At 37.0% G+C, this 26324-nt stretch overlaps 1 protein-coding gene across 5 annotated transcripts in view; it reads left to right on the top strand.

Annotated features, from left to right (window-relative positions):
• Ecpas (Ecm29 proteasome adaptor and scaffold) overlaps positions 1-26324 on the top strand; it is a 125867-nt gene that overhangs the window by 17884 nt on the left and 81659 nt on the right. For 4 of the 5 annotated variants that reach the window (XM_052176548.1, XM_052176549.1, XM_052176553.1 and 1 more), the window contains 5 exons: positions 11711-11841; positions 17848-17964; positions 19763-19881; positions 21365-21514; positions 24324-24492. In XM_052176548.1, coding sequence (XP_052032508.1) covers positions 11711-11841; positions 17848-17964; positions 19763-19881; positions 21365-21514; positions 24324-24492 — 686 coding nt within the window. The remainder of the gene's footprint in view (positions 1-11710; positions 11842-17847; positions 17965-19762; positions 19882-21364; positions 21515-24323; positions 24493-26324) is intronic. The other variant, XM_052176552.1, reaches the window with a different exon arrangement.

Raw genomic sequence — 26324 nt, 5'->3', positions numbered from 1 at the left:
TCTTTCATTTACTTATACAATAGGCTTAATATACTTGTATTTTGACTGTGATTCATGTTAGTTTAAGTGTAGCATCAGTAGTCTTGGATTGTGGATTTCAGATTTTAAATTATTGAATGAAGAGATCTGTTTTATTGTGATCCATGATTATTGTATACCCTTTTAGTTTTCCTCAATTTCTTATAGCACAGTATATTTTGGTTTTCTTTTTAGACATCTTGCATAATTTCTCCTTATTTTCTATGTATATGTGTTTTTATATGTTACTGAAAAAGATGTTTTCAAATTAGATAAGTTGATTGACACAGTCTTGCCATATGGCTCAACCTGGCCTTGAATACATCTTCCTATTGCCTTAGCCTCTGTGCTGCAATTACTAGTATGTGCTATTTGCCTGGATCACAAATTCTATTTTTTAATGATTTGTTATTGGTATGTAGATAATCAACTCATTGTTATATATTGTTATTCTAGTCTTATTATTTTTGAATAAAATTTGCAGCAAACATTTTAGTAGAAATATTCTTTGTTAGCGCTTGAACTGGGGTTGCCAGTGCTTTACCACTGACTTACATTCTTAGCCCTTGAATATAATTCTTATTTTTTCATTTTTTATTGGTTATTTTTTTTACTTATATTTCAAATGTTATTCCCCTTTCTGGTTTCCCCTGCTTCTATGAGGGAGCTCCCCCACCTACCTACCCACCCACTCACCCACCCACCCACTACCGCCTTACCCACCTAGCATTCCCCTATGTTGGAACACAGTGTCCACAGAATCAGTGGTCTTCCCTTCCATTGATGCCAGATAAGGCAGTCTTTAGCTATGTAAGCAGCTGGAGCCATGGGTCCCTCCATGTGTACTCTTTGGTTGGTGGTTTAGTCCCTGAGAGCTCTGGAGTGGGGGATGGGATTCAGGTTGGTTGATATTGTTCTTCCTATGGGGTTGCAAACCCTTTCATCTCCTTCAGTCCTTCCCCTAGCTTCTCCATTGGGGTCCTTATGCTCAGTCTGATGGTTGGCTGTGAGCATCCACATCTGTATTGGTCAGGCTCTGACAGCCTTTCAGAACAGCCATACCAGGCTCCTGTCAGCAAGTGCTTCTTGGCATCCGCCATAGTGTCTGGGTTTGGTATTTGCCTGGATGGCCTTTCCTTCAGTCTTTGCTCCACTCTTTGTCCCTGCATTTCTTATAGACAGGAATAATTATTCTGTGTTAATATTTTTGAGATGGGTGGAGGGTATATTTTGGATGGGTGTATAAATATACATATATGTATATAAATAAAAATATATAAATAATATATAATATATAACATATAATACATATATAACAGAATAATAAAGAATTATGTGTTATATATTATATTATAATAATATATTATTTAATATATTATAATTAGTATATATATAATTCTTTTTTAAAAAAAGATTTATTTTTGTTTTTATGTGTGAGTGGTTGCCTTTGTATATGTATACACACCATGGCATTCCTGACACTCACAGAGGGCAGGAGAGAGTGTTGGATCCCCTGGAACTCCAGTTACAGATGGTTGTAAGTCTCCATGTGGGTGATAAACTAAACCCAGGTCCTTGGCAAGACCAGCAAGTAGTTTTTAACCACTGAGTCTTCTCTCCAGTCTCTGAATGGAATTCATACTAGTGAACTGTTTCTGCGCTGTTCTCCAAATAATAGAGAATGTAGTTAGTATTTTATCATTAAGTACAAAGCTGTAAATTAAAAAAATAAAACCCTTAAAGGAGTTCTTCTTTTAACCTTATTCCTGTCTTATTAACCTGGGTACCTTTTAAAAATATATTGAAATATTATAGGATTTAAAAAATTTTTATACTATTCAGTCATTAGAAACAATGAATTCATGAAATTCTTAGGCAAATGGATGGAGCTGGAGAACATCATACTAAGTGAGGTAACCCAGTCTCAAAAGATCAATCATGGTATGCACTCACTAATAAGTGGATATTAGCTTGGAAAACTGGAATATCCACACTTCAAATGAGGTACAAGAAGAACGGAGGAGTGGCCCCTAGTTCTGGAAAGACCCAGTGTAGCAGTATAAAACAAAACCAGAACAGGGAAGTGGGAAGGGATGGGTGGGAGAACAGAGGGAGGGAAGGGGGCTTATGTGACTTTCGGGGAACCAGAAAAGGGGAAATCATTTGAAATGTAAATAAAAAATATATCGAATAAAATTAAAAAAAATTTTTTTAATCCTGCTGGTATGGTTAAATACACTGATTTTAAATGTTAAACTAACTTTTTAAGCGTTTTTGAAATAAGCCCTCCTTTTGCACATGATATGTTATTTTTATGTAACATTGTCTTTGCTTTGTTATTTAACTTACAATTTTTATTTGCCTTTGTGTTCAAGTAAAGTACATCTTATTCTGCTTTTTTTGGGATATGCATACATACATATGTATTAAGCTGTATGATTATAACTTTATACAGTGTATGCTATTTCTTAGTGTGGGAGATATTATGCAGTAGGCAGAGGAACTGCCAAAGTTGATAAGCTTGGATTTGACAGTTTGATCTCTAGAGCCCACATGGTAGGAAGAGAAAACCAGTTCTAGCAACTTGACTTTTGGCTTTCAGTAAATGTGCTCTTTTGTCTGTTGGCACATGGGAGCTCTCAGGCCTGGCTTAGTTTTCTTTTGTTAGTGGTAAATGGAGGTGTTAATATCCAGTGTAGGATTCCTATTGCCTGTGAGAGTCTACACTTAATCTTAGCTGAAAACCTGTTCTGAGACTAAAAACTTGGGTAAGTTTTTTATTCATATTATTAAGAACCACTGTAGCTGGGTGGTGGTGGCGCACGCCTTTAATCCCAGCACTTGAGAGGCAGAGGCAGGCGGGTTTCTAAGTTTGAGGCCAGTCTGGTCTACAGAGTGAGTTCAGGACAGCCAGGGCTACACAGAGAAACCCTGTCTCAAAAAAACAAAAAACAAACAAACAACAACAACAACAAAAAAAGGAACCACTGTAACCATAGCTGCTGTTGAAGCTATGATTTTGGTTTTAGGACATCTTGCTGTAGTCACAACCTCTTCAAATAGTTTGCACTCACTCTGGAGTAATTTTCCTTTCTTTTTTTTTCCTTTCCTTTTCTTTTTTCTTTTTTCTTTTTTTGGCCATGACAGTATTTGGAAATTTTTAGATGATCCTACCTGTGTTGCTGCCATTCCCACTCAGAACATAAATGAGGCCATTTTTCTTTGTGCTTTAACAAAAGTTGGATTGCTAGGCAGGAGTCTGTGCACATTTAAAGCTTGTGATTGGTGGAACTAGAATCCGTGTACAAGTTCGCTCAGACTCTAAGTAGCCTATTTTACAGTTTCATTGCTCCAGTCTCAGGCCTCCCTGCTATGTACAACTACCCCCTGCATTGCAACTTTTGGCTCCAGTAAATTTTGTGTCTGTCTCTGTCTTTGCCTTTTTTTTCCTGTTTCTTCTTTTCCTTCTTCCCTCTTTCCACCTCACTTTCCTTCCCTCTTTCCTCCTTCCTCCTTTCCCCTCTTCTTTTCCCTTCCTTCTCCCTCTCTTTTTCTTTCTTGCCTTCCTTCTTGGATCTCATGTAGTGTAGTTCAGGATGGCTTTGGATTTGATTTTGCTTCCTCTTCCTCAGTGTTGGAATTACAGGTGTGTGACACTGTGCTTAACTATTAGATGTGATTGTTTATGTTAGATAATATTCTGTAGTGGTTAATATTGTCAACTTGATAGACTTTATAATCAATCACCAGGGAGACAAATCTCCAGATATACCTATGAAGGAGTTTCTAGAGTAAGGTAAAGTGGGAAGAAGATAGCTCCTAAATGCTGATAGCACCATTCCATGAACTAGGGTCCTGAGCTGAATAGAAATGAGAGAGGGCTGGAGAAATGGCTCAGTGTTTAAAAGCATATAGTATTCTTGCAGAGAACTGAATTTGGATCCCAGCACCCATGATGGGTGGCTCACAACTACCAGCTCTATGGGTTCTGATACCCTCTTCTGGCCTCTATAGGCAATCATACTATATGTGTGGGCATGTGCATGCATGCACACACAAAATTTAAAAAAATAAAAGTATTGTTCTTAAAGGAGAAAGTAAGCTGAGTACAAGTTTTCATTATTTTTCATTTCCTGAATATAGATTTAATTTGACTGGCTTTATTATATTCTTATTACCATGTCTGTCCTGTGTGATAGATTGTGTCCCCATACTGATAGCCAAAATAAACTCTTCCAAATTAATTTTTATTATGTATTAAATCATAGCAATGAGGAAAAAAAAAGTCCTTTCCGACTCCGTAAATATAGTAAGGCTTTTCCATCTTTTCCTTTTCTTTTTGATGCTGGGGTTTGAACCTAGGTTTTTGTACATAGTAAGTATATGCTGGGCCCTAGACTAAACCTGTGGCCCTCTAAATCTTTCCCCTCCCTGACAGCCTCCTTTCTTTTTTCCATCACTTCCCATATGTCCTCCTTTCTTTAAACAGGGTCTCACTGTATTTCAGGTTAGCCTTGAATTAATTATTCTTTTATCCTTTGAGTACTGAGGCTATATGCTCTAGCATGCTTGGCCCAAATCAATTTTTTTTTTCTCCGAGACAGGGTTTCTCTGTGTAGCCCTGGCTGTCCTGGAACTCACTCTGTAGACCAGGCTGGCCTCGAACTCAGAGATCTGCCTCTCAGAGTGCTGGGATTACAGGCATGAGCCACCACCGCCCGGCCGGCCCAAATCTATTTTTAATCACATTTAAAAACACATTTTTTCCCCCTCCTAGGCTTGGATGGTAGCTACATGAGAGTTTCTAACAATTAATTGAGCTGTGTGTGCTTGTGCTTTACATATTTTCTTTATGTTTTATTTTACAATAAACAAATTTTTATAGACTCCAGAAAAAATGTAATTTCCCACATTCCTCCATATGCTAAAGGAACATTTTGAATAGATTAAAGACTTGAATACAGAAAACAAGATCATAAGGTATATGAAAATATAGATAAATATGTCTTAGGTCTCTCCAAGGCTATTACTAGGTTCAGTAATTTAGAGTTTAGGAGGACTCAGTGCACTGAAAAAAATATTTGTACTTTCCTATTAGATTTATTACAGTGAAGCCACCAACAGGAAAAGGCGGATGGAGTGAATTCTGGAGGAAATCATGTGCCAGCTTCCAAGACTCCTTTGCGGGCACCCACACAAACAGGCTTTCCATTCCTCATTCCTGTCCCATTGAGTTGATGAGTTGTGACTGAAGTGAATGGTGTCTACTAGGGATAGTCATTGGAGACCCAGTGTCATTGTTATCATTTGGAGCTGGTCAGATTGACACCCTTTGCCCAAAGTGTACCACAATTTTCCAAGAAGTAAAGCTAGTGTTTAGCATAAAATACATTGTTTGTCAAAACAATTCAGACATGGTGAGCCATTCTTACCTGAATGGTGAGAAGGCTCTTGCCCATGTTTTTCCTTTACATTTTAAGTTTTAAAATGATAATCTTGGCATGATAAAAAGCATGGCTAGAAGAAACTAAATATAGCCATAAAGTAAAGTAAGTTGAACTGTATTGAAATAGATCTGGAAAAGAAAAAAAGTTCTATAGAGGGCTAGAAGGGAAACCGAAAAGTGATTTACTATATGGGGAGAAAGTGGAAGTTACTTGGCAAACATATAAAAGCTCTTATAAAGGCCAGCAAGGTGGCTTAATCGATAAACTTGCTTGCTATGCAAGCTTGATGATAAGAATTTTGATTCCCCAGAACCTCTGCATAAAGGTGGAAGGAGAGAACTGACTCCACAAAATTGTCTTCTGACTGCCACACTTGCACTGTGGCACACAGCTTTCCCTCCCTATCTTCACCTCCTCTTCCTTCTTTCCTATCTTCTCTCCCACTCTTACTCTCACACACAGCAGTGACAACAAATACAATTAAAAAACCTTTTATAAATCATCAATAAACTGAGCAATGGGTTTGCTTACCTATACTCTCCATATGTAGGAAGCTGACACTGGAGGATTACAATTTCATTGCTTAAGGCATGTTGTGAGTTTTGTAATGCATATCTTATATGCTATGTCTGTGTACAATCTGAAAAGTTCTGAGATCCATCACTCTAAAGGTGCAAGATAAAAATTTATGTTAATTAAGAGAGAAAAGGTAGGCCAAGTTTGGTAGCACATGCCTTTAGTCCCAGCTCTTGGGAGGCAGAGACAGGCAGATATCTGTGGCTTCAAGATCTGCCTGGCCTACAGAGATCCAGGATGGTCAGGGGTCTGCAGAGACTCAAAACAAAAGAGCGCCTGTCTCAAAACAATAAAAAGGGAAAGGCAAAGTACAAATTGATGTTCCAGTTCTGAGATTATATAATATTAATATATGAATAAAAATCGCTGTCAAAAATGTGTTCCCTGTATTTGAACTGGGGAGATAGGAGCCTCTTTCAGTGAAATGCTTGCTGTTCAAGCATGAAGACCTGATAGAGATCCTCCAGCACCCACACAAAAACCAGAGGGTAGCATGAAGTTGTAATCAAAGTGCTGGGCTGACACAGGAATATCTCTGGGGCTTACTGATCAGTTTGATTCACTGAATTGGTGAACTTCAGATTCAGAGATTTTTGTCTCAAAAATTGAAATGGAGAGTAGTGGAGGAAGATAACTGTCATAACCTCAGACCTCCACATAAAATGGGCTGCACTTGCATATACCACACACACATGCAGACACATAGGCATACACACATTGAATCAATTACTTTTCTTGTTACTATAATAAAATTTGTAACAAAAGCAACTTGATGAAGAAGGAAGAAGGCACACAGGATTTTGAGGCAGCTGGTCACATTGTTGGGAAGTAGAAGTGAGTGGCAATATTTAACTCACTTTGTCCTTTCTCAGCTTGGGACCACAGTCCTTGGAATGCCACCTTCATTAGAGATGGGTTTTTCTAACCCATGTGCCTGAATTTAGAAGCTCTTTCATTGACATGCTCAGACTTTTGTCTCTCAGGTGATTCTAGATCTGTCAAGTAGACTATTATTTCTTTCATGTACTCTCACTTTTCTCCCTCCCCTCTTCTCCCTCCCCTCCCCACACATTTAACTGATTGTTTAAAGGGGAATAGTAATGTCTCTTAATTTTTTGATAAGCAACCAGTGGGAGTTTGAGCAGAAAATATGAAAAGATAGAGCTTGCTCTTACCTCAAATTCTGTTTATCTGTTAGAATCTACCATGATAATTTGGAGAATATCACTTAGCGCTAACAGCTTATGAAAGATGGATGTGAGCTTTAATCTTTGAATCTTCAAAACATATGGTTCTATCTCTTCCTATTTTTAGAAAGGTCCTTTTGTGATATTTGTCTATTTTTGTTGGTATAACAATACTCGAGACTAGATAATTTATAATGAAATGTCTATCATTTTCTTCCTTTTTTTTTTTTTGGCCCTTCTTCTTGAAACAGAACTTCACATATCCTAGGCTGACCTTGAACTTGTTATGTAACCAAGAATATACTATAGCTGACACCTAAGAGCCACCATGTTTGATATAATGTGGCACTGAGCTTTCTACCAGTGGATCCACACACTCTCCCACCCCAGTATTTCTCTTGTTTCTGAAAGCTCCACACTGAGAAGCTTTCAGATGTTGAGTGTTTTTTTTTTTTTTCTTCTTCTTCTGTCATACCACGTGGAAGAAAAGTGCAAGAGGGTCACAATCTTAGGAAGAAAAATACCTGTACGTCCTCCCTCATGTGGATCCTCATGTGTGGATCCTAGGTGTGTGTGTTTAGGGCTGCACTTATCATACCACATAATCACATATATGGAGGTCAGAAGACAACTTGCAAGAATTATCTCTTTCGACTTTGTGATCCTAGGACTCAACTCCAGTTGTCAGTCTTGGCAGCAAGTACCTTTACCCTGAGAACCATCCCTCTGTACCCTCCCCCCTTTAAGATAGATTCTCGGTATGAGTATGGTGGCCTTGAACTTTTTAGCATCCTGACTCAGCTTCATCATGCCAGGATTACAGGAGTATGTTAACCACATCCAGCTTGATTAGCTTTTACTTAAAAGTACAGTATATCTCTAAAAGATGGCCTGATTAATTGTTCATTGATTCTTTCTCAATTGAATGTGGAAGATCTAATTCTGCCTGCTTGTCTGATGTTTGGTGATTTTTGTATTATCACATTGCATTACAAATGAGTATATGAAAAATAAACACAATGTATCCCTTTTTAATGTTGTCATAGATTTTTATAGGTTAATTTGTTAAGAAAATTTAACTTTTTGTCTTGTCTGTGAACAGTTTTTTCCTGCCTAAGAGCTGTAACACACTGAAGAATGTGCTTTTTATTTGGAACTTTTACAGATGTGGCTGAATTCACCATTCCTAAGGAACAAGTTCTAGGACAGCCAAGGCTACACAGATAAACCCTGTCTTGAAAAGCAAAACAATTTTTCTTTTTACAATAGCACTCAATGTTAAGGTAGAATCATCTGGTCCAGTATTCTAGAGCTTACCTGTCTACTTTTGATTCTTTTTTCTATTTTCCTTCCTTAAACTAAGCTTGAACTTTACTTGGGATTTAACTAGGTTTTTTAAACATTTTATTGATTCTTGGTGAGTTTCATATCTTGTACCCCATCCTGCGCATCTCCTTGTCCCTTCATATCTGCCCTTCACCCTTGCAAAACTCCCCCTACCCTTCAAAATAAAACACATACTGTGAATGTATGTGCCTGGACACACACACACACACATTCTCTCTCTCTCTCTCTCTCTCTCTCTCTCTCTCTCTCTCTCTCTCTCTCTCTCTCTTTCTCTACCCCCCCACCCCCAACTTCAACAAAACCCCAAAGCATAGAAAGCATATCTTGGTGGAAGCTGTAGTATGTTGCAGTGTGTCCCTTAGTATATTTCTGTCCACACATCTTTATTTACAAATATCTTTTGCATTGAGCCATTGGTCTGGGTCCAGATCTCTGGCTTCTGTGACACCATCAATATTGGATCCTCATTGGATCCTCCTACCGGTTATCCCATTGTTGCCCTGTGTCATGTAGATCCTGAAGCTTTGGAACAATAGGACTGGTCCTTTTACCAGTCCCAACCATTTGCAGATGGTATAGATTTTGGGGTGGACAATTATTGTCGTCGTCGTTGTCTTCTTCGTCGTTGTCATCATCATCATCATCATCATCATCATCATCATCATCATCATCATCAATTATTTAATGTCTTTTGTTTTCTCAGGATCCTTTTCAAGCCTGCATTCAATAGTTAACCCTAGCCTCTCTGAGCAGTATCTTAGTTTGCCTCCCCCAACCCCTGCCTTTTCATGATCTTGGCAGTTTTGAGGAATACTGATTAGGTATCCTACAGAGTGTCTTCCAGTTTGGATTATCTGGTGTTTTACCAGCAAATAGGCTTGGATGGCCGGTTTTAGAATAAATACCAGAGTGCTGAAATGTCTCTCTTTTAACATCTCATCGTGCACACATTATATGATGTTACTGCTGATATAAACTGTCTTTTTCTTGGGTGAGAGTATTTTTCCATTGTAAAGGTAATATGTTTCCTTCTGTTCTAAGTAGTAACTAAATCCAGGGTACCCTGAAAAAGAGAAAGAGGACAGGATGAAACTATACTTCCTTTAGGAATATATTATTTTGAGTTCTTCCATAAGAAAAATTTACCTCTTCCTTTCGTTTATTGACATCAGTAAAGACCTGTGTGGGTTTCTAGTTTGGCTTTTTAACCCGGCCCTATACTATTTATTGTGTTCTGTTAGTTGATCCAGTATTGGCTAGCAGGAGTTCTTTCCGGTTGATTTCAATACCTTTTTGATACTTTCATTTCATCTCTAGTACTGTAAGATGTTTCAGGCTTTTAAAAATATTTTTTCCTGTCCTAAGCTCTAGAATTAGTTATTTTCCTAGGAAGTCTATCTTCTTTTATTACCTAATTATATTTAAGATTCATGTTGGATATAGGATTTGTATGTTTCTATGTGGGTATTGTTGCTTTTGTTCTTTCGGGGCTCACTGATTGATAGATTTATCGACTTTCACAGATGGAATATTTGAGGCAAACAAAAGTAATTCTTGGGGCTGGAGAGAAGACAGTTAAGAGCACGGTTGTTCCTAGTACCCATATGGCAACTTACAACTGTCTGTAACTCCAGTTCCGGGGACCTGATACCCTCACACAGACATACATGCAAATAAAATACTAATGCACATAAAATTAAAAAAAGTAACTCTTTAGTATCGGTTATAACACTTGGCTAATTATGTCAGTGGGTAGTCTTGAGTTTGATTTGTATGACTCCTGATGCCTGTCTTTTGGCTAACCTTACTATTTGAAGTAAATTTCAGTAACTATTAGTTTGTCTGAATATGTTTTTGTCTTTGTTACTAAGTAGTAAAGACTTTTTAAAATACATTTTAAAATTGAGCTAAAGTTGGCATGATGCACTGACCAAGATATAAAATCTTTTCAGTTTGTTCCTACTGATAATTTTTACAAGTGATTTGTGTGTGTGTGTGTGTGTGTGTGTATTGCATGGTGTAGTTTGCCCATGTGTATTTTTGTAAATATGTATCCTCATGCATAGGGAGACCAGAGGGGGTTTTGAGTGTCTTGCTCTATTGCTCTACACCTTATTTACTCGAGATCAGGAAGCCCCAGTGGTCCTTTTGTGTCTGCTTGCTCACAGTTACAGGGTTATAGGTATGCATGTGTGTCTACCCAGGTTTTTGCCTGAGTTCTGGTGGTTTGAACTCAGATTCTTCATCCTTGCACAGCAAGAGCTTTTATTTGCTGAGGGCATCCATATCTCTTTTTGAGACAGTTACCTTGTTACACAAGACCAGCCTAGCCTTAAACTTAGAGTGATCCTCCTGCCTTAGCCTTTCAAATGCTGAGATTACAGTCAAGCACCACTGTGTTCAGTGCCACTTCGAGTGTTTATAAGAGCCTTTCAGCAACAAATAATCTCATTACAGCACCTTTTTTTTTCAGTGTTGAGGTTCAAACCTATGGCCTCATAAATGCCTAGTACCTAAAAAAATAACAGTAATTTGCAACCAGGTATTTGGCATTCCTGTGCGTTCTCTTCTCCATCACCTTCCCCTCTGTTCTATGTAGTACATTGGTCAAAGATACATGGTGGCTTGTTTAATACTTACTATCTACATTTTGTTGAAAACATCCCCCCATGGTCTTATCTAACATGGTTCTCACTATAACTTCCCTGTAGGATGCTTGTCTAATTCAGTCACAACATAGTAGTCAGTGAGTGATTCTGTCTTTGGAGAAACTTCTTCAGTTAGTTCCTGACATCTAGTCGAAGTTCCTCTGTTGTGTTCTTCTAGTCAGGTTTAGAAGATCACTTAAAAAAATGTTACATCTTTTCTTAGACTTACTGTTTCAGAAAGACTAAGTAAATTACTCTTGGTTATTCTTTCTAGAGATTAAATGTCTAAAAACAGGTGTACATGATTAGCTAATAGACCCCTTCTTAGCAGTACTTTCTGGTTGTGTCACAATCATTTGTCTATGGGGCTACTCTGGTTGAAATTCTTGTCTGAAGGATCTGCAGTACAGAAAAGAGAATTAAACTATAAAAATAGGCTTGTTTGTGTTTGCTTTGCCAAGTTCTCTTGTTTTCTTTTATATTATAGATCAGCTCGAACGGGTCTTTTTACGACTTGGCCATGCTGAAACAGATGAACAGTTACAAAATATTATATCTAAATTTCTTCCTCCTGTTTTGCTCAAACTGTCCAGCACCCAAGAAGGAGTACGGAAAAAAGTAAGCATGTTGGGAACTGTTTGGGGAAATGAATGATGAATAAATGGATATATATGTATATGTATATATATAATATGTGTATATATGTGTATATATGTGTGTGTGTGTGTGTGTGTGTATATATATAAAAAATGTAAGTTCATGATCCTAATTACAGCTTTCCAAATGTATGGTAAGGGTAAGAGTTAACTTTCAGAATGAAAGAGCTTAAATGCATACCCAGTACATCTGCCTTCACTTCTTGTCGTGCTTGTTACCAGTGTTAGGTGATTTAATCAAGATAATTATCTGGCTTGATCTAAAACCAAATATGAAAGCCAGTTTAGAAAGGGGAAATAGTCTTTAATCATTAGTTGATGGTGAATATATCCTTAAATAAAGGTAATAAAGGTAACCAAATAAACTTTTTGAAAGCAAACTATTACTATATATCTTAGACTTTGCATCCTTCAAAATACTGTTTCAAAAAGCTATAAAATTATAATATTACTATTTTATTTTTAAATTATCACAATTTTATTTTAAATTATTATTTATAACATAGTTAATTATTTTTTTCCAGTATATTTGTGGTAGACCTTCTGGTCTTTTAGCTGTCATCAGGTTTCATCTCTTGGGATACTATAATTGGTTGACATTGACTTGAATGTCTACCCAAAGAGACTGATTTGAATTCAGTGGGAAGAATATCTCCCAAAATGTCTTTGTTTGTGGCAGGAAAGGATGGAGAGTCTTGCCATATACTTGTTATTTTTATTTGCTGTTAATCCTTATTTGCTGAAGTAGAGTGTGATTGGTTATGCCCTATTAAAACCCTTCAGTGGATTTTTCTTGCTTTCAGGGTATCAAAAGCCTTTTATAAATTGGTGTTTATTTATTTATTGTTATTAGTCTGGTTATTTACTGAATTATGGTACATGCTGTATTTGTTTTCTCTTGCTGAGACAAAATACCTAACAGAAGCTAGTTAAGGAAGGAAGAATTTATTTTGGTTCAGAGTTTAAATAAGGATGATTAGAAGGCATAGTAGTAAGAATATGAAGACAATGAAGGTAAATGCTCATATATATCCACCCAGTAAGCAGAGTAGATGGGAAGTGAGGCCAGTCTATATATTATCAGAAGGTCTGCTCCCCAGTGACCAACTTCATTCAGTGAGACGTCCTCTCCTAAAGAGATTTTACCTTTCACAACAGCATCACCAGCTGGGTACCAAGGAATAAAATATATGGGCAGAAGAAAGGAGTAGATGAAAGAACATGAGGGTGTGATTATAGTGGATGGGAGGGTTCTTGGTTAACAAGGAGATCCACCAACTTAAGAGGTGGTGGACTGAATGTGATTGATTCCCTTGAGGGGCTAACGAGGCCACAGTGGATGAGAGGATAGGGATGGGAGGAAACAGGATTCTAGGGCAGTGATTTGAAAGGGTGTTAGTGATATCTTTCCTTGGCTGCAGGAGATATTTAGAGTGGAAGCCAAAAGGAAGTAGCTAGAGAACCATTATTTAGACTGAGTATTTTTAGTAGATTATAAAAACAAACTAACAACCCTAAAAACCCAAACTTTTTTATATAAGGTATTTTTATTTCTTTGTATTTTGTCCTTTTTTTTGGGTAGAAAATCATTTATTCCTAATCACCTACTAATTTTAGGCCATATGCCACATAACATTCAGTTCTGTTATATTATTCTATTATCATTCTTGTTCTTAGGTTTCCTTTGTGTGTGTGTGTGTGTGTGTGTGTGTGTGTACATGCTTGTTTGTGCATGTGATCACACACATGTAATGGCTAGAGATTGATGTTGGGTGTCTCTCCTAGTTGCATACCACCTTTTAAATATGTTTAAATATTTTTTAAATTCTCATTTTGTCTGCATGGATGTTTAACTGCAGGAATGAAGTCTGTATCATGTGGATGCCTGGTGCCCACTGAGGCTAGCAGAGGGCAGTCAGATCCCTTGGAACTGGAGTTACAGATGGTTGTGAGCCACTAAGTGGGTTCTGGGAATTAAATCTCAGTCAGCTCAGCTTATGGGCCCCATGCTATCTTTCCGTCCCTTTCTTATTCTCTGAAGGAGGCATGATCTCTTACTACACCTGGGCCTCGTTGATTGGGTAGACTGGCTGGCTAGTGAGCCAGGGATCCCGCTGGCATCATTTTCCCAGTACAGGCATAAGCCACATCATGTCCAGCTTTTTTTCTTTTTTAAAAAATGGATTCTGGAAGGTTGACAGGCCTGTGTAGAGCACCTTATTGATTGAGTCATCTTTGCAGTTCTTATTTCAAGTTTTTATTGGTTACTATTATCAAGATTATAGTATTATTTGCTTGCTGATTGATTGATCTGGTCTCTAACCCGGTGATTACTACATGCTTGACAATTAATATGCCACTCAGCCATGCCCCTAACCTGTTTTAATTTGAGCTGTTTTAAAAGAAAAACCAATAATTAGGTTTTTCCTCTTATTAATTGCATTTTTTGTTTTACTCAAATTATTTTTCTTTTTCTCATATAAGATTTTTATCTTATGATAGTGTAATAATGATTATATGTTAAGAAAAGTGTTAAGTTATAAGTTTATACAAGGTAATATGAACTAGTTCTTTCCCACATTTTACAGATGAAGCTAGGTTTAGAATAATCAATGAACTTTCATTTTTATTTGTTTATATGTAGCCCCGATTGGCCTGCAAGTCTCATAAGGATGGTCTTGAACTCACAGATCTGTGTGCCTCATCTATTAAGCCTTCTATTACTGGTTTTAAAGGTGTGTGCCACCACCACGCAGCTCAATTATTGAATTTTTTTTCCTCTCTACTATTTAGCCTTGACTATCTTGGAGTTCCCTCTGTAGACCAGGCTGGCCTCAAACTCACACAGATCTGCCTGCCTCTGCCTCTCAAGTGCTTGGATTAAAGGCATGCACCACCACTGCCTGGCTAGTTAATAAATTTTTAAATGACCAAATAATGGGTGAGCCAGTACTTAAAATTTAAAATGCAAGTTTGGTGACTAAATAAAAATTTTTCCCCACTAATTATGTTTTCAAAAGTGCTCAGAATGAATAAAAACCTGTTTGTGAATTTGTCTTTGTTGTTATGGTTGGTTATACCTTAGAGTTACACTCATATGTAGTGTTTGTTTTTATTTTTGATTTAATTATTAGTAAGAACATTGTTTTTAGTTTTGAAAATTTGTTGCAAAATTTTTCTTGTTTTATTACATTGTGGACTGAGACCAGACCATTGCTTAACCTTTTTTAAATTTGTGTGTGTGGTTGTACTTGGGAGGGTTACCACGTAGGCTTTTGTGCTTGAGAAGCATGTGTCTGCCATTGACTTAACACTTCCAACCTAAAGTATTCTGTGTTCTGAAAAAAAATCCTTCATAAGATTAAAAAAAAAAAATTTCTTGTTTCTTGAATGTGGAGTTTAGTATGCCCGAACACGCTACAGCTTTGTCTTGAGAATCTGTCTTCTAATCTTATATATTGGTAGTCATAGATTATAACCTTCTATGGTTGTAGTTTTCCTGTTTAATATTTTTGGTTTTCTCCATTTTGATGTACAAGTTTAACATTAGTAATTACAGTATGTTATATATATTTACATGTTTATTGGCAAAGGAATACTGTTAAGCAAACTTGAAAACTTTTAGGAAAAAGGAAACAATAGTTAAAGCTGATAGACTTAAACATTGTACCACTCTGATAGATCTTTTTATTTCATCCTGGTGCTTTGAAGTATTGTCATTTGAGTTCTACACATAGGAAAAATGGTCCTGAAATTAATAGTAATAGTCAAAATTATTGGTCAGTGTCCCAGTTTAATAATTCTGTGAGGTATAGGTGCTCTAATTATTCCTATTTTATAGATGAGAAAACTGGGACTCGAAAAAGGTAAATAATTTGCTTTATATAACATGAGTAACAATATACTTTATAAATTGAGACTAGGTTTCTGCGAGGTACTACTTCTGTGTAGTAGTACACAGTTTTTTTTTTTTTTTAACTGTATTTACAAAAGTAAATTTAATTCATCCAAAGCCAGCCAAAGTAAGTAGAGGTTAAAAAATGACTCTGAGGGTAGTAGTAGAACTTTCCTTGTGTGTTATTTTGATTTTTAAATGGTGGAATCTTGATAGGTATTTTTTGCTTTTATAGTATATAGTTGTGCACAATTATGCCTTATAAATTATAGGACCAGTGTAATAATAATTGTCATTTGAACAATATTGCTAATAAAAGATACAGATATTGAGCACAAATTTATAATACAGTTTCCCTCTTTCATAACTATATTAAATAGGACTCAGATTTATTTATTTTAGTTTTTCAGGACGGGTTCACTATGTAACAGCCCCTGGCTGTCCAGGAGCTTGCTCTATACAGCAGGCTGGCCTTGAACTCAGAGATCGGCCTGTCACTGTCACTTGAGTGCTGGAATTAAAGCATATGCCAGCACTGTCTGGCTAGAATGCATTTTTTAATTTAAGGAAAATGAGAGTTGCTAAATAGTGTTCCGTTATAGTTAACTTTTTTTTTTCCCCCTTTTAGTTTTTTTTATTTTTGAAAAGCTGTGTTTCATTCTTTGGTAGGAGATAGAAAGTGGGAACAAGAGTCAGTAGGTACACATGTGCCACAGTGCATGTGTCAGGGTCCCAGGAAATGTGCAAGAATCTGTTCTCTACCTTGGGCACCCTGGGGATGGAATTCAGGTCAGCAGGCTAGGCAGCAGGTGACCCTCACCTGCTGAATCTTCACACTGGCCCTTACTGCTATCTTCTGAATGAGTGAGTTCCTCACTGTGCCATTTGTACTTTTCCTTTAAATTCATTTCTTTCCCTCCTGGAACATATTCTAAGGTAGTTCTCCTACAGAGAATTTTTCCCCACTAATTTATGTATTTATTCACTTGACATCCAGATTGTACACTCCCTTCCCACCACCCTATAGTTAACTTTTTTGTTAAGCATTATTAGAATAGAAGAAAGTTAATGACTGATCATAATTGATATTAGCAAGACTGTGGAACAACTTGAGCTCTTAAATACTACTGGGAGAAGTATAAATTATGATCACTTTGGAACATACTTGAAAAAACTGGGCATGTGCACAACCTACTGACCAAACACTTTTGGTCTTGGATTTATATCCAACAAAAATAAGCACATACATATACCAAAGGGCATATCTAAAAACATCAGCACTTTACTTACTCAGAATTGTAGCTTTCACTAATGTGTGTTTTGAGGCTTCAGTGCATCTTTTAGAAGTGATATATTATAGATGCAGCCCTCCAGAATAGTTAAAATGTTCAGTCTTTCTTTTGGGTGAGATTAAAATAACATCTCATTTCTCAGTGTTCATTTTCTTCTCTCAGTACATAATATGTTGGAGTAAGATTGTGATCATTTATTTATCAGAAACTTGTATATTTTCCTTTCTTTCTATAGGAATTGCTGATGTGTTAATTTCTACTTTTGTTTCTTTCCTCTTTAAGGGGAGGAGGGAGGTTTTATGTTTTTACGTAAATTCTTTAGTAGTATTAGATGATTTTTCAGGATAAAATAAATATACTTCAGTGTTTTGCTAAATTATTTTATAATACGGACCTGACTTTTATGAGTTCTTACCACTCTGGGTTTCAGATAGATATAATTCGCCATATCCTTTTAGGCCCTGTTCCTTTTTTGAAACCAGTTTTCTCCTTGAAATTTATTTCCTAGAACTCAGTGTTCCTACTACATTTCTCAGAAGTACTCATTGATTTGGCCGACCAAGTATATCTAGAAACAGTGGACTCTTATATTTTATATTGTAATAATCTTGGTATCTTGCAAAATGCAGATACTGTGTTTCTGATTCTGATACATCCCTTTCTGAGATATAACTTACGTTCCTTAAAAGAAGTAGCTACTTTCCACTAAAATAAGTAATATCTAAGAAATGAATTTATTTTTAAGTTATGATTGATAATTCCAGTTCTGTCTTTGCTTTAGGTAATGGAACTGCTGGTCCATTTGAATAAACGTATAAAAAGCCGCCCCAAAATACAACTTCCAGTAGAAACACTATTGGTTCAGTACCAGGACCCTGCTGCAGTTTCATTTGTCACGGTAAGAGTTATTTTGGAATTTTTTTTTTTCTTAAGTCTTCTTGATGTTTAGTTGATGCTATCAATGTTTATTGGCAAACTTAGAGTTTCATTCTTAGACCATACCTAACTGAAACAGTTGTTTAAAAAAATTGTGTGTTATTTTCTCATGGCGTACTGATTCATAGGTAATGCTGCTTTAAAGAAGTTATAGGAACATGGTAATGAATGGCCATTTATTGGGCAAAGAAATGTTGGTGAATGACTGTCAGGTATTTAATATAAAAATGATTTTACTTATACAGGATCTGAACAAGTTAATCTCAAAAAAATTGAGTAGAATAGCAATTATCAGAAGGTGGGGAAAAATTAATTGCTAGGTATTAAGTTTAGAGAACAGGAACTTCTGATGTGCTGTTGTTGCCCAGTTAGAATGACTGTAGATAATGAATACTTTACACAAACGTGTTTAGAGGTGCCCACTATGGTGGTAGGACTTGTAGTTCCTTTGACTTGTTAGGTTGAGGCAGGAGTATTGCTTGAGCTCAGAAGTTCAAGAATAGCCTCAACAAATTATGGGACGCTCTTCTTGAATATGAACACAGGAACAACAAAATAACTTACAGAAAGCTCAAAAAAAGGCTTTCAAGGTTTTTCCTTAATGAAATGATAGATATTTAAGGGTGTGTTTAACCTAATGGAAGCAGTATATAATGTGTACATAAATTTCAACTCTATAATATGTATACTTTTAAAATTTGTCATCTACATATTATATATGTATATTTGCTTTTATTGTTTTTATTATGTGTGTATATTACATATAATTGTTTTTATGTAAATAGCAGTGATTTTATTCTTAGTATATGAGACAAATCTGAAAAGAGAGAAGGGTTATAGTACATAGGCATATTAATGCAATACTCTTTCTGGTGTGTGTCCCCTAAAGATAGCCTTCTTTGTAGTGGAGTAAATCTGAGACTGGCAAGTATTCCTCTTCATTCCATTTCATGAAAACAAATTTAAAAAATGTGGATGTTACATGATGAACATAGTGTTTTTCCTGGCTCTTGTAATTTTTCACAATGAGGCAAAATTTCCCAAATGGTTTTATCAGGAGTCACAAAACTTTGGGAGGTGCTGTGGCTGTTTTTGACATATAGTTTCATTATAAGACAGTATCTTTCCTTTAAGCAAATACAAACATTGAGGTCAATAACTAACTATGCTGAATAGAAGGCCTTATGATGCCTTTTCATTTTTGTGAAGAATCCTTCACATTAGCAACTATCTTACTTGTAAATTTGGATTTATAGTCATGAATTTTCTTCAGTTGTAAATTTTGCATGGGTTATAGTGCCACTGATACTATCTGCGGCACTCAGCTTCCCTGGCTTACCTGTCCTCCATTGCTGAGTTATTACTGGATTGAGGAACCACAGAGTGCTGCAGTTTCTGAAGATGGTTTTAATAATTGACCTGTGAAATAGAAGTGTGGGATTTGTTGACATCTTAGATTAATGCAGCAAACTGGGCGGTCTGCTGCATTATGTAGGTTTAAATAGGCTAAATGGTTCTTTTCTTCCTAGCAATAGTAATTGCATATATGAGACTGCTTTTGGTTAAGGTATCTTTCTTACATAAAAAGCTGACTTTTAAAACATACTGTTTGAAGAAGCAGTGCTTAGGGTCTTCCCCTGAGATGAGTAATTTGGATAAGCTGAAATAAACAGGATGATTCTTGTGATGTTTTTGTTATAACTATAACTTCCTGTAATTGAATTCCCTCCATACTCATTTGCTTTCTCTTACTGCATTAGAATTTTACTATAATTTATGTTAAAATGGGCTATCCCCGCCTGCCAGTGGAAAAACAATGTGAGCTGGCCCCTACGCTTCTCACTGCCATGGAAGGGAAGCCTCAGCCACAGCAGGATAGGTATGGCCTCCTTGCTTACTGTTTCCCATCTGTAAGTCAATGTTCGCCTTTCAAATACAGGTCTTATTTGGTTTTACTTGACAAATGGAAAGACTTGGGGTTATTTACCTGAAGGATAGTTGAATTTCCTGTGATATTTTAGTTACTGTTTTATTAGTAGCATTATAAAATTCTTTACATGAACACAAAAAACACAAAAAATGTATAAGACTGACATTTTGCTAAAATTAACTGCTTCAGTTTTCTTTGTTGTCTTTTTTAAAGTGGGTGGCTTATGTGATATTAAAAATCCTTTTCATTTCATCTGGAGAGATAGCTCGGTAGAGTATTGTCTGCTCTTTCAGATGACCCAGGTTCAGTTCCTATCACCCACATTGTGCTCACAACCATTTGTTAACTCCAGTTCCAGGGGATTCAGCACCCTTTTCTGGGCACTAGGCTATTTTTGTAGTATACAGATTTGCATGTAGGTGAAATACCCATGTATGTATTAAATAACTAAAAAGAACATTTTTCATTAAAAACATTCTGTCTCGATGGATAAAACATTTCTCAGCAATTTTTGGAAGCAATACAGTATTATTAATGTAGGCACTGGAAAAAATGAAGGCCTTCTATGACATCATTTATTTGTGGACTTAATGCTATGACATCATTTATTTGTGGACTTAGTGAAAACATCTTTCTCTCAGACCTGTCAATTAGAAAGTTTCCAGTTCTGGTTTACCTATCAGTCCATCAGTTGTTTGATAATGGTCTTGGGGATCAAACTCGGGCTGGCCTCACAAGCCTTGAACAAAAGACTACAGGTGTTTACATTCAAATTAATAATGGAAGCAAATTTTTATTGAAAGAACATGTTGAACTTTACTTTTATCTAAAATATTATATGAAGTACCTTCTGGTAAAATTAAGTCTACTTCATACACATTTTTCTAGCTTTTTAAAGTGATAAACTATGTTGGTTAAGTGCCAGTTATCACTTACTACTTTGAGATCTTTGTTCATTTGTTATTTTGGTTTTTTTTCCATTTTGTTTTGAGGCAGGGTTTCTCTGAATAGTTCTGTGTTTTGTGGAACTTACTCTGTTAGCCAATCTGGTCTCAAATTCATGAGTGCTAGGATTAAAGGTATGTACTGCCACCATGCCCAGTTTAATACTTGAGCCTTTTATTTTTATTTTTGTTTGTTTTTTTATATTTTTGAGACAGGGTATCTTTGTGTAGCCCTGGCTATCCTGGAACTAACCCTATAGATCAGGCTGGCCTTAAACTCATAGCAATCTACCTGCTTTTGCCTCCTGAGTGCTAGGGATTAGGAAATCAAGGCTACTCCCTAAATTAAGACTCTGTTCCTATTTGGTATAAAAAATGAATAGCTCCTGATATAATTGGCAATTTGTATTAAGTGTTCTTTGTCATACTTTTTATTTGCATATATAAAAATTTATAAAGTATCTGCAATAAATATTTTTTTCTTTCAGCTTAATGCATCTTTTAATACCAACTCTTTTTCACATGAAATACCCCGCTGAGTCATCAAAATCAGCTTCTCCTTTTAATCTTGCTGAGAAACCAAAGACTGTTCAGCTGCTCTTGGACTTTATGCTAGATGTCCTTCTGATGCCTTATGGGTGAGTTAAAAATGATACTGAGAGCCAAGCAGTGTTTCGAGAGTTTACTCTGTGGAAAGGATGTGCTGTTTAAATGATTGAGCATATGCGTGATTAATCTCTGAGGATTCGCATCAGTCCTAAGTGCTAAGGTCTAGCTCTGCCACATATTGGCTGTATAGATGTAGTAATGCTGTTGTGATTTTAGACTTTACCCGTCCCCAGCTGAAGCAAATGTTGAGTCTCCTAGGAGTACACCTTAAGAAATTATAGGCAGCTTTTCTTGTTTATTTTCCATGACGCCCTGAATCTCTTTTGCACTGCTGCTGTTTAGTTGTGGATCTGTTTGACTCTTCCTCCAATTTTGTTCTCATAGCCTTGTTTTCTGATTCACTTTTTTTAGTGTACAAGATGTATTTAAATTATAAAGCTGTATCATTGGACTTTGCTTATCGCTCTTATGTTTTTAAACAGCGCTGTAGAGTTGGCTGATTTTTAGCAGAGATCTTAAAGCACATCTTAGAACCATGGGTTCTCAATAGACATCATTACATGTATTCATACATGTATACATATTCCCCTCCAAGTGCTTCCACCTTAAGGTAGTGCAGTTAGTTCTCACTTTAGGATATTTCTCCATAGAGAAAATAACAAAGTCACCTTGGAAAAAATATCTCTTACTGGCTTGATGTCAACTCGGTGTCCGTGACAGACATTTCTTATCCTGTGTAGACATACTTGCTTTATTTTCTGTGTCCTTCATAACCCCTAAGAACCACCTGTCTAGTACTTTGTGTTTTTGTCACATTTTCCAGCCATTTGCAGTGTTTTATCAGGCTTTTGAATCTGGCCTTGTTTCCAGATTGTGGTCTGCCACTACTGCTTTGGTCTTATTGCTAGAGATAGTTTTCTAAACTGCTACTTTATTCTGCCCCCCCCCCCCACCATCTTGGGTATATATGTACATAGAGGACCATGCGCATGCAGCTGCATGTCATCTGTCCTCAGTGGACATGGAAGTGGGGTGAAGCTATAAACTCATATCTCACCCTCAGTGACTTGCTTTCTCCAGCAGAATTGCACGTTATGGTTATGGGGATATAATCTCCCCCAGAAGTGCTGGCAATTGGGAATTCATTCAAACCACCACAGCTTCCAAGCTTCTAATTCTTTAATTATAATGAGAATTTTGGTATCTATTATGATTGGACTTGTCATCAGTATAGAGTTAAAAGAGATTTCAACTAATGATTATATAAAATATAAATATTATAAGGAATAATAGTTTTAATTGTATAAAAATGAATTCATTAGAGGTCTTATTTCTACTCTGCAAGCTAAAAAGTACATAAGATAAAAACAACAAGGAGAGGCATACAAAGAGCTTTGAATATATAGTGAGAAAATTCTTATTTTTTTAGATTTTCTTCCTTTTAACACTTGGTTATTATTCTTTGTATTTGTACAGAGTATGAGTGGAGGGCAGTACAGTTTTGTGGAGTTGGGTCTCTCCCTTTTCCTGGGTTTCAGGACTTAAACTCAGGTTGTCAGGCTTGTGTGGTGAATGCCTTTAACCATTGAGCCATCTTGCCAGGCCCTGACTGATGCCTTTTACTTTGGTTTTAATGTTTAGATGTTATGTGCTTGTATGGGAAGTAGTTGGTGAGAGACTTCAGTGAGTTTTCTAATGTGAATTACAAAGTAAGGAAAAAACTGTAAAAGCTTTGTTTGGAGCATAGAACAATACTAACCATAAGCCTTGTGGGTCAGCAGGCTTATGTCTGTATTTGCCATTAAAAAAATCAAAATGTAGTGAGTCTATACTAACTTATCAGACAATAATATGTACTGGGAAATAGCATAAACATTTTGTAGTTCACTTATAGCTGCCTTGAGTGATAGGTTCTTCTGATTAATTCGTTGAAGATATAGATACCTTTGAGATCTTTTTATGTTGCCAGGCAGTGTTGCTGCATTCCTTTAATCATAGCAGAGGCATGTGGGTCTCTGAGTTTGAGGCCAGCCTGGTCTTTAGAGTAATTTCCAGGATGGCCAAGGCTACACAGAGAAACCCTGTCTCTAAAACCAAAATAATAACAAAAGTAATTCTTACCTGGAAATTTTTATTTTAGTTCTTCTAGCACAGGGGTGCTAAAAGTGACTATTAGTTCCTCATGTTGTGATGGCCCTCAACCATATTACTTTTGTTGCTACTTCATAACTGTAATTTTGCTACTATTATGAATTATAATGTAAATAGCTGTATTTTCCGATAGTTTTAGGTGTCCCTGTGAGAGGGTCATTTTACTCCCAAAGGGGGCACGACCCAAAGGTTAAGAACCACAGCTCTAAGAGAAAGGATCCAAAACTGCTGAAGAGGTTTGAAACCCCAAGAGGAACAATAATATGTACCAGCCAGTATGCCCAGAGCTCCCAGGGACTAAATTATCAACCAAAGAGTAGATCCCATGGAGGGACCCATGGCTCCAGCTACATATGTAGCAGAGGAAGGCCTTTTCAGACATGAATGAGAGGAGAGGCTATTGGTTCTGTGAAGGATTGATGCCCCAGTGTAGGGGAATGCCAAGTCAGGGAAGCGGGGGGGGGGGGGGGGGGGGGGGGGGGGGGGGAGTAATGAGGAAAAGGGATAACATTTGAAGTGTAAATAAAGCAAATATCTAATTAAAAGAAAGCTGTAATCGTTAAAAAAGCTACAGCTCTAGCATAATACTGTACAAGGACAGTGTGCGATTGAGTGTTTTGTTGTATATATGTGTATATACACAAATTCATGTTTTTATAGAGAGCTAAAGTTTTATTTCCTTTTCAGATATGTGTTAAATGAATCCCAGAGTCGCCAAAATTCATCTTCATCACAGGGTTCTTCTTCAAACAGTGGGGGAGGTTCTGGAATCCCTCAGCCTCCCCCAGGAATGAGCTTTTATGCAGCTAAGCGAGTTATTGGTGATAATCCGTGGACCCCTGAACAGTTGGAACAGGTATCACAGTTTGCTCTCTCTAGGAGTTACTGGCCCCGAACACTTGCCCCTATGAGTTCATGGAAGCATGTCCAGTGTAATTCCTGTGTATTCAGGTTCTATAAGGACTGTGCTGGGAAGGAGCACGTGCTTTTGCTTTGTGATTTATTTGTTAAAGCCCTCGGGATGGGGGGTGGGAAATGGTCATATGTCTTTCTAACATTGTTCACATCTTTCAAGTCCTATGCACAACCCATTTTATATTGAGCAAGTTTAGTTTTCTGTCATTTTAATTTATAACTATAGGTCTTAATTATGTAGTTCCTTTGATGCAGTTAAACTACAATTTATCTTTCATTATTCAATTTTTTAGGGCTGTACATTTTGTGTAAAGTGAGGAATCTATACTTCACAAGTGACAATGTGGGGAAAAGCATGACTCCCTTTTATATTTCTTCTTGGGGTTTTAAAATTGGCATTAAGAATTTTATTCTGGATTTAAACAGGACACAGATGTTCTCTGAGCAGCTTTTAAAAATGACTGGTGCTCTACAGAGAAGGTGCCTCCCTGTGTCTGTCATCAGGCACCTCAGGGAAGAACAGAAATCAGTATGTAATTATTTTGGAATTCAAGCAACATGGGTTAGTCTTCCAATCCTTCCTTTATTTCTCCATAGCAGTCTCAATGATTTGATCCTTTTCTTTTGGGAATGTAAGTGATCATTGAAAAAAGTGTTTTCAAGAGAGGGAAAAAGAAGCAAGTAGGGTATTCTTGCCACTCAGAATTTAGAGTGTTATATTTAATGAGGGTTATAATTGATTAGATTTACTTCAATGCTGATACACCTTTTATCTCCCCCTCCCCCCTTTATACCATAGTTTTAATCTAGAAACCACTCAAATGAGCGTGACATATGGCAGGCACTATACTGGGTACTTTTAGTACACTATCTCATTTAATCCTCACAGCAGCTAATGAGGTAGCGAAATTAAGCTCCTTTTCTAAAAGGTATGGGAGTTTTGAGGTTCACCAGGGACTCCTTTCTGTTACCAGACTCTGAACCTAGTCCTTTGTGAGACTTAAAGCTGAATATATTGGAGAGTACTAGTTATTGCTATTTTATAGTTATTCATTTATAGTCTTAAGTTGGTCATTGTTTGCTGAATTTAAAGGTTTCTGTATATGTTTTGTCTGTTTAATAATCTGGTGCTGAAATGAATAGTTTAGCTTTAGAAACAAAACCTTCTTAATTTTGAATACTTTTTTTCCCCAAGTAAATCAACTCCCCCTACCTGTCTCGTCTCGTCTGTCTCTCCCTCTCCCTCTCCCCCCTCTCCTCTCCTCCTCTCCTTCCCCTTTCCTTCTCCCTCCTCTCCTCCCCCTTTCCTTCCCCCTCCTCTCCTCCCCCTTCCCTTCCCCCTCCTCTCTTCTCCTCCCCCTCTCTCCCCTCCCCTTTCCTCCTCTCCCCTCTTCCCTCTCCCCTTTCCCCTCTCCCCTTTCCGCTCTCCCCTCTCCCCTCTCCGCTCTCCCCTCTCCCCTCTCCTCTCTCTTCTCTTCTCTCCTCTCCTCGTTCTTCTCCTCTTTCCTCTTCTCTTCTAAGACAGGCTTTCCCTGTGTATCCGTGGCTATCTTGGACTCTTCCTGTAGACCAGGCTGGCCTCAAACCCGAGAGATCCACCTGCCTCTGCCTCCTTTGAGTATTGGGCTTAAAGGTATGTGCTATCCATGCCTAGCTAAATATTACCCATTCTTATTTTAATTAATTTTTTTCCTGATTATAAAGTTAAAGGTTTAAGTACTCAGGAATAGAATTGAGGGGTGCGGGGTATGTAGCTTAGTTGATGAGAGCGTT

The sequence above is a fragment of the Apodemus sylvaticus genome, chromosome 3, assembly GCF_947179515.1.
Source record: "Apodemus sylvaticus chromosome 3, mApoSyl1.1, whole genome shotgun sequence".
Taxonomy (NCBI): Eukaryota; Metazoa; Chordata; class Mammalia; order Rodentia; family Muridae; genus Apodemus; species Apodemus sylvaticus.
The sequence above is the reverse complement of the archived record's forward strand: the minus strand, read 5'-3'. Positions and strand labels throughout refer to the sequence as shown.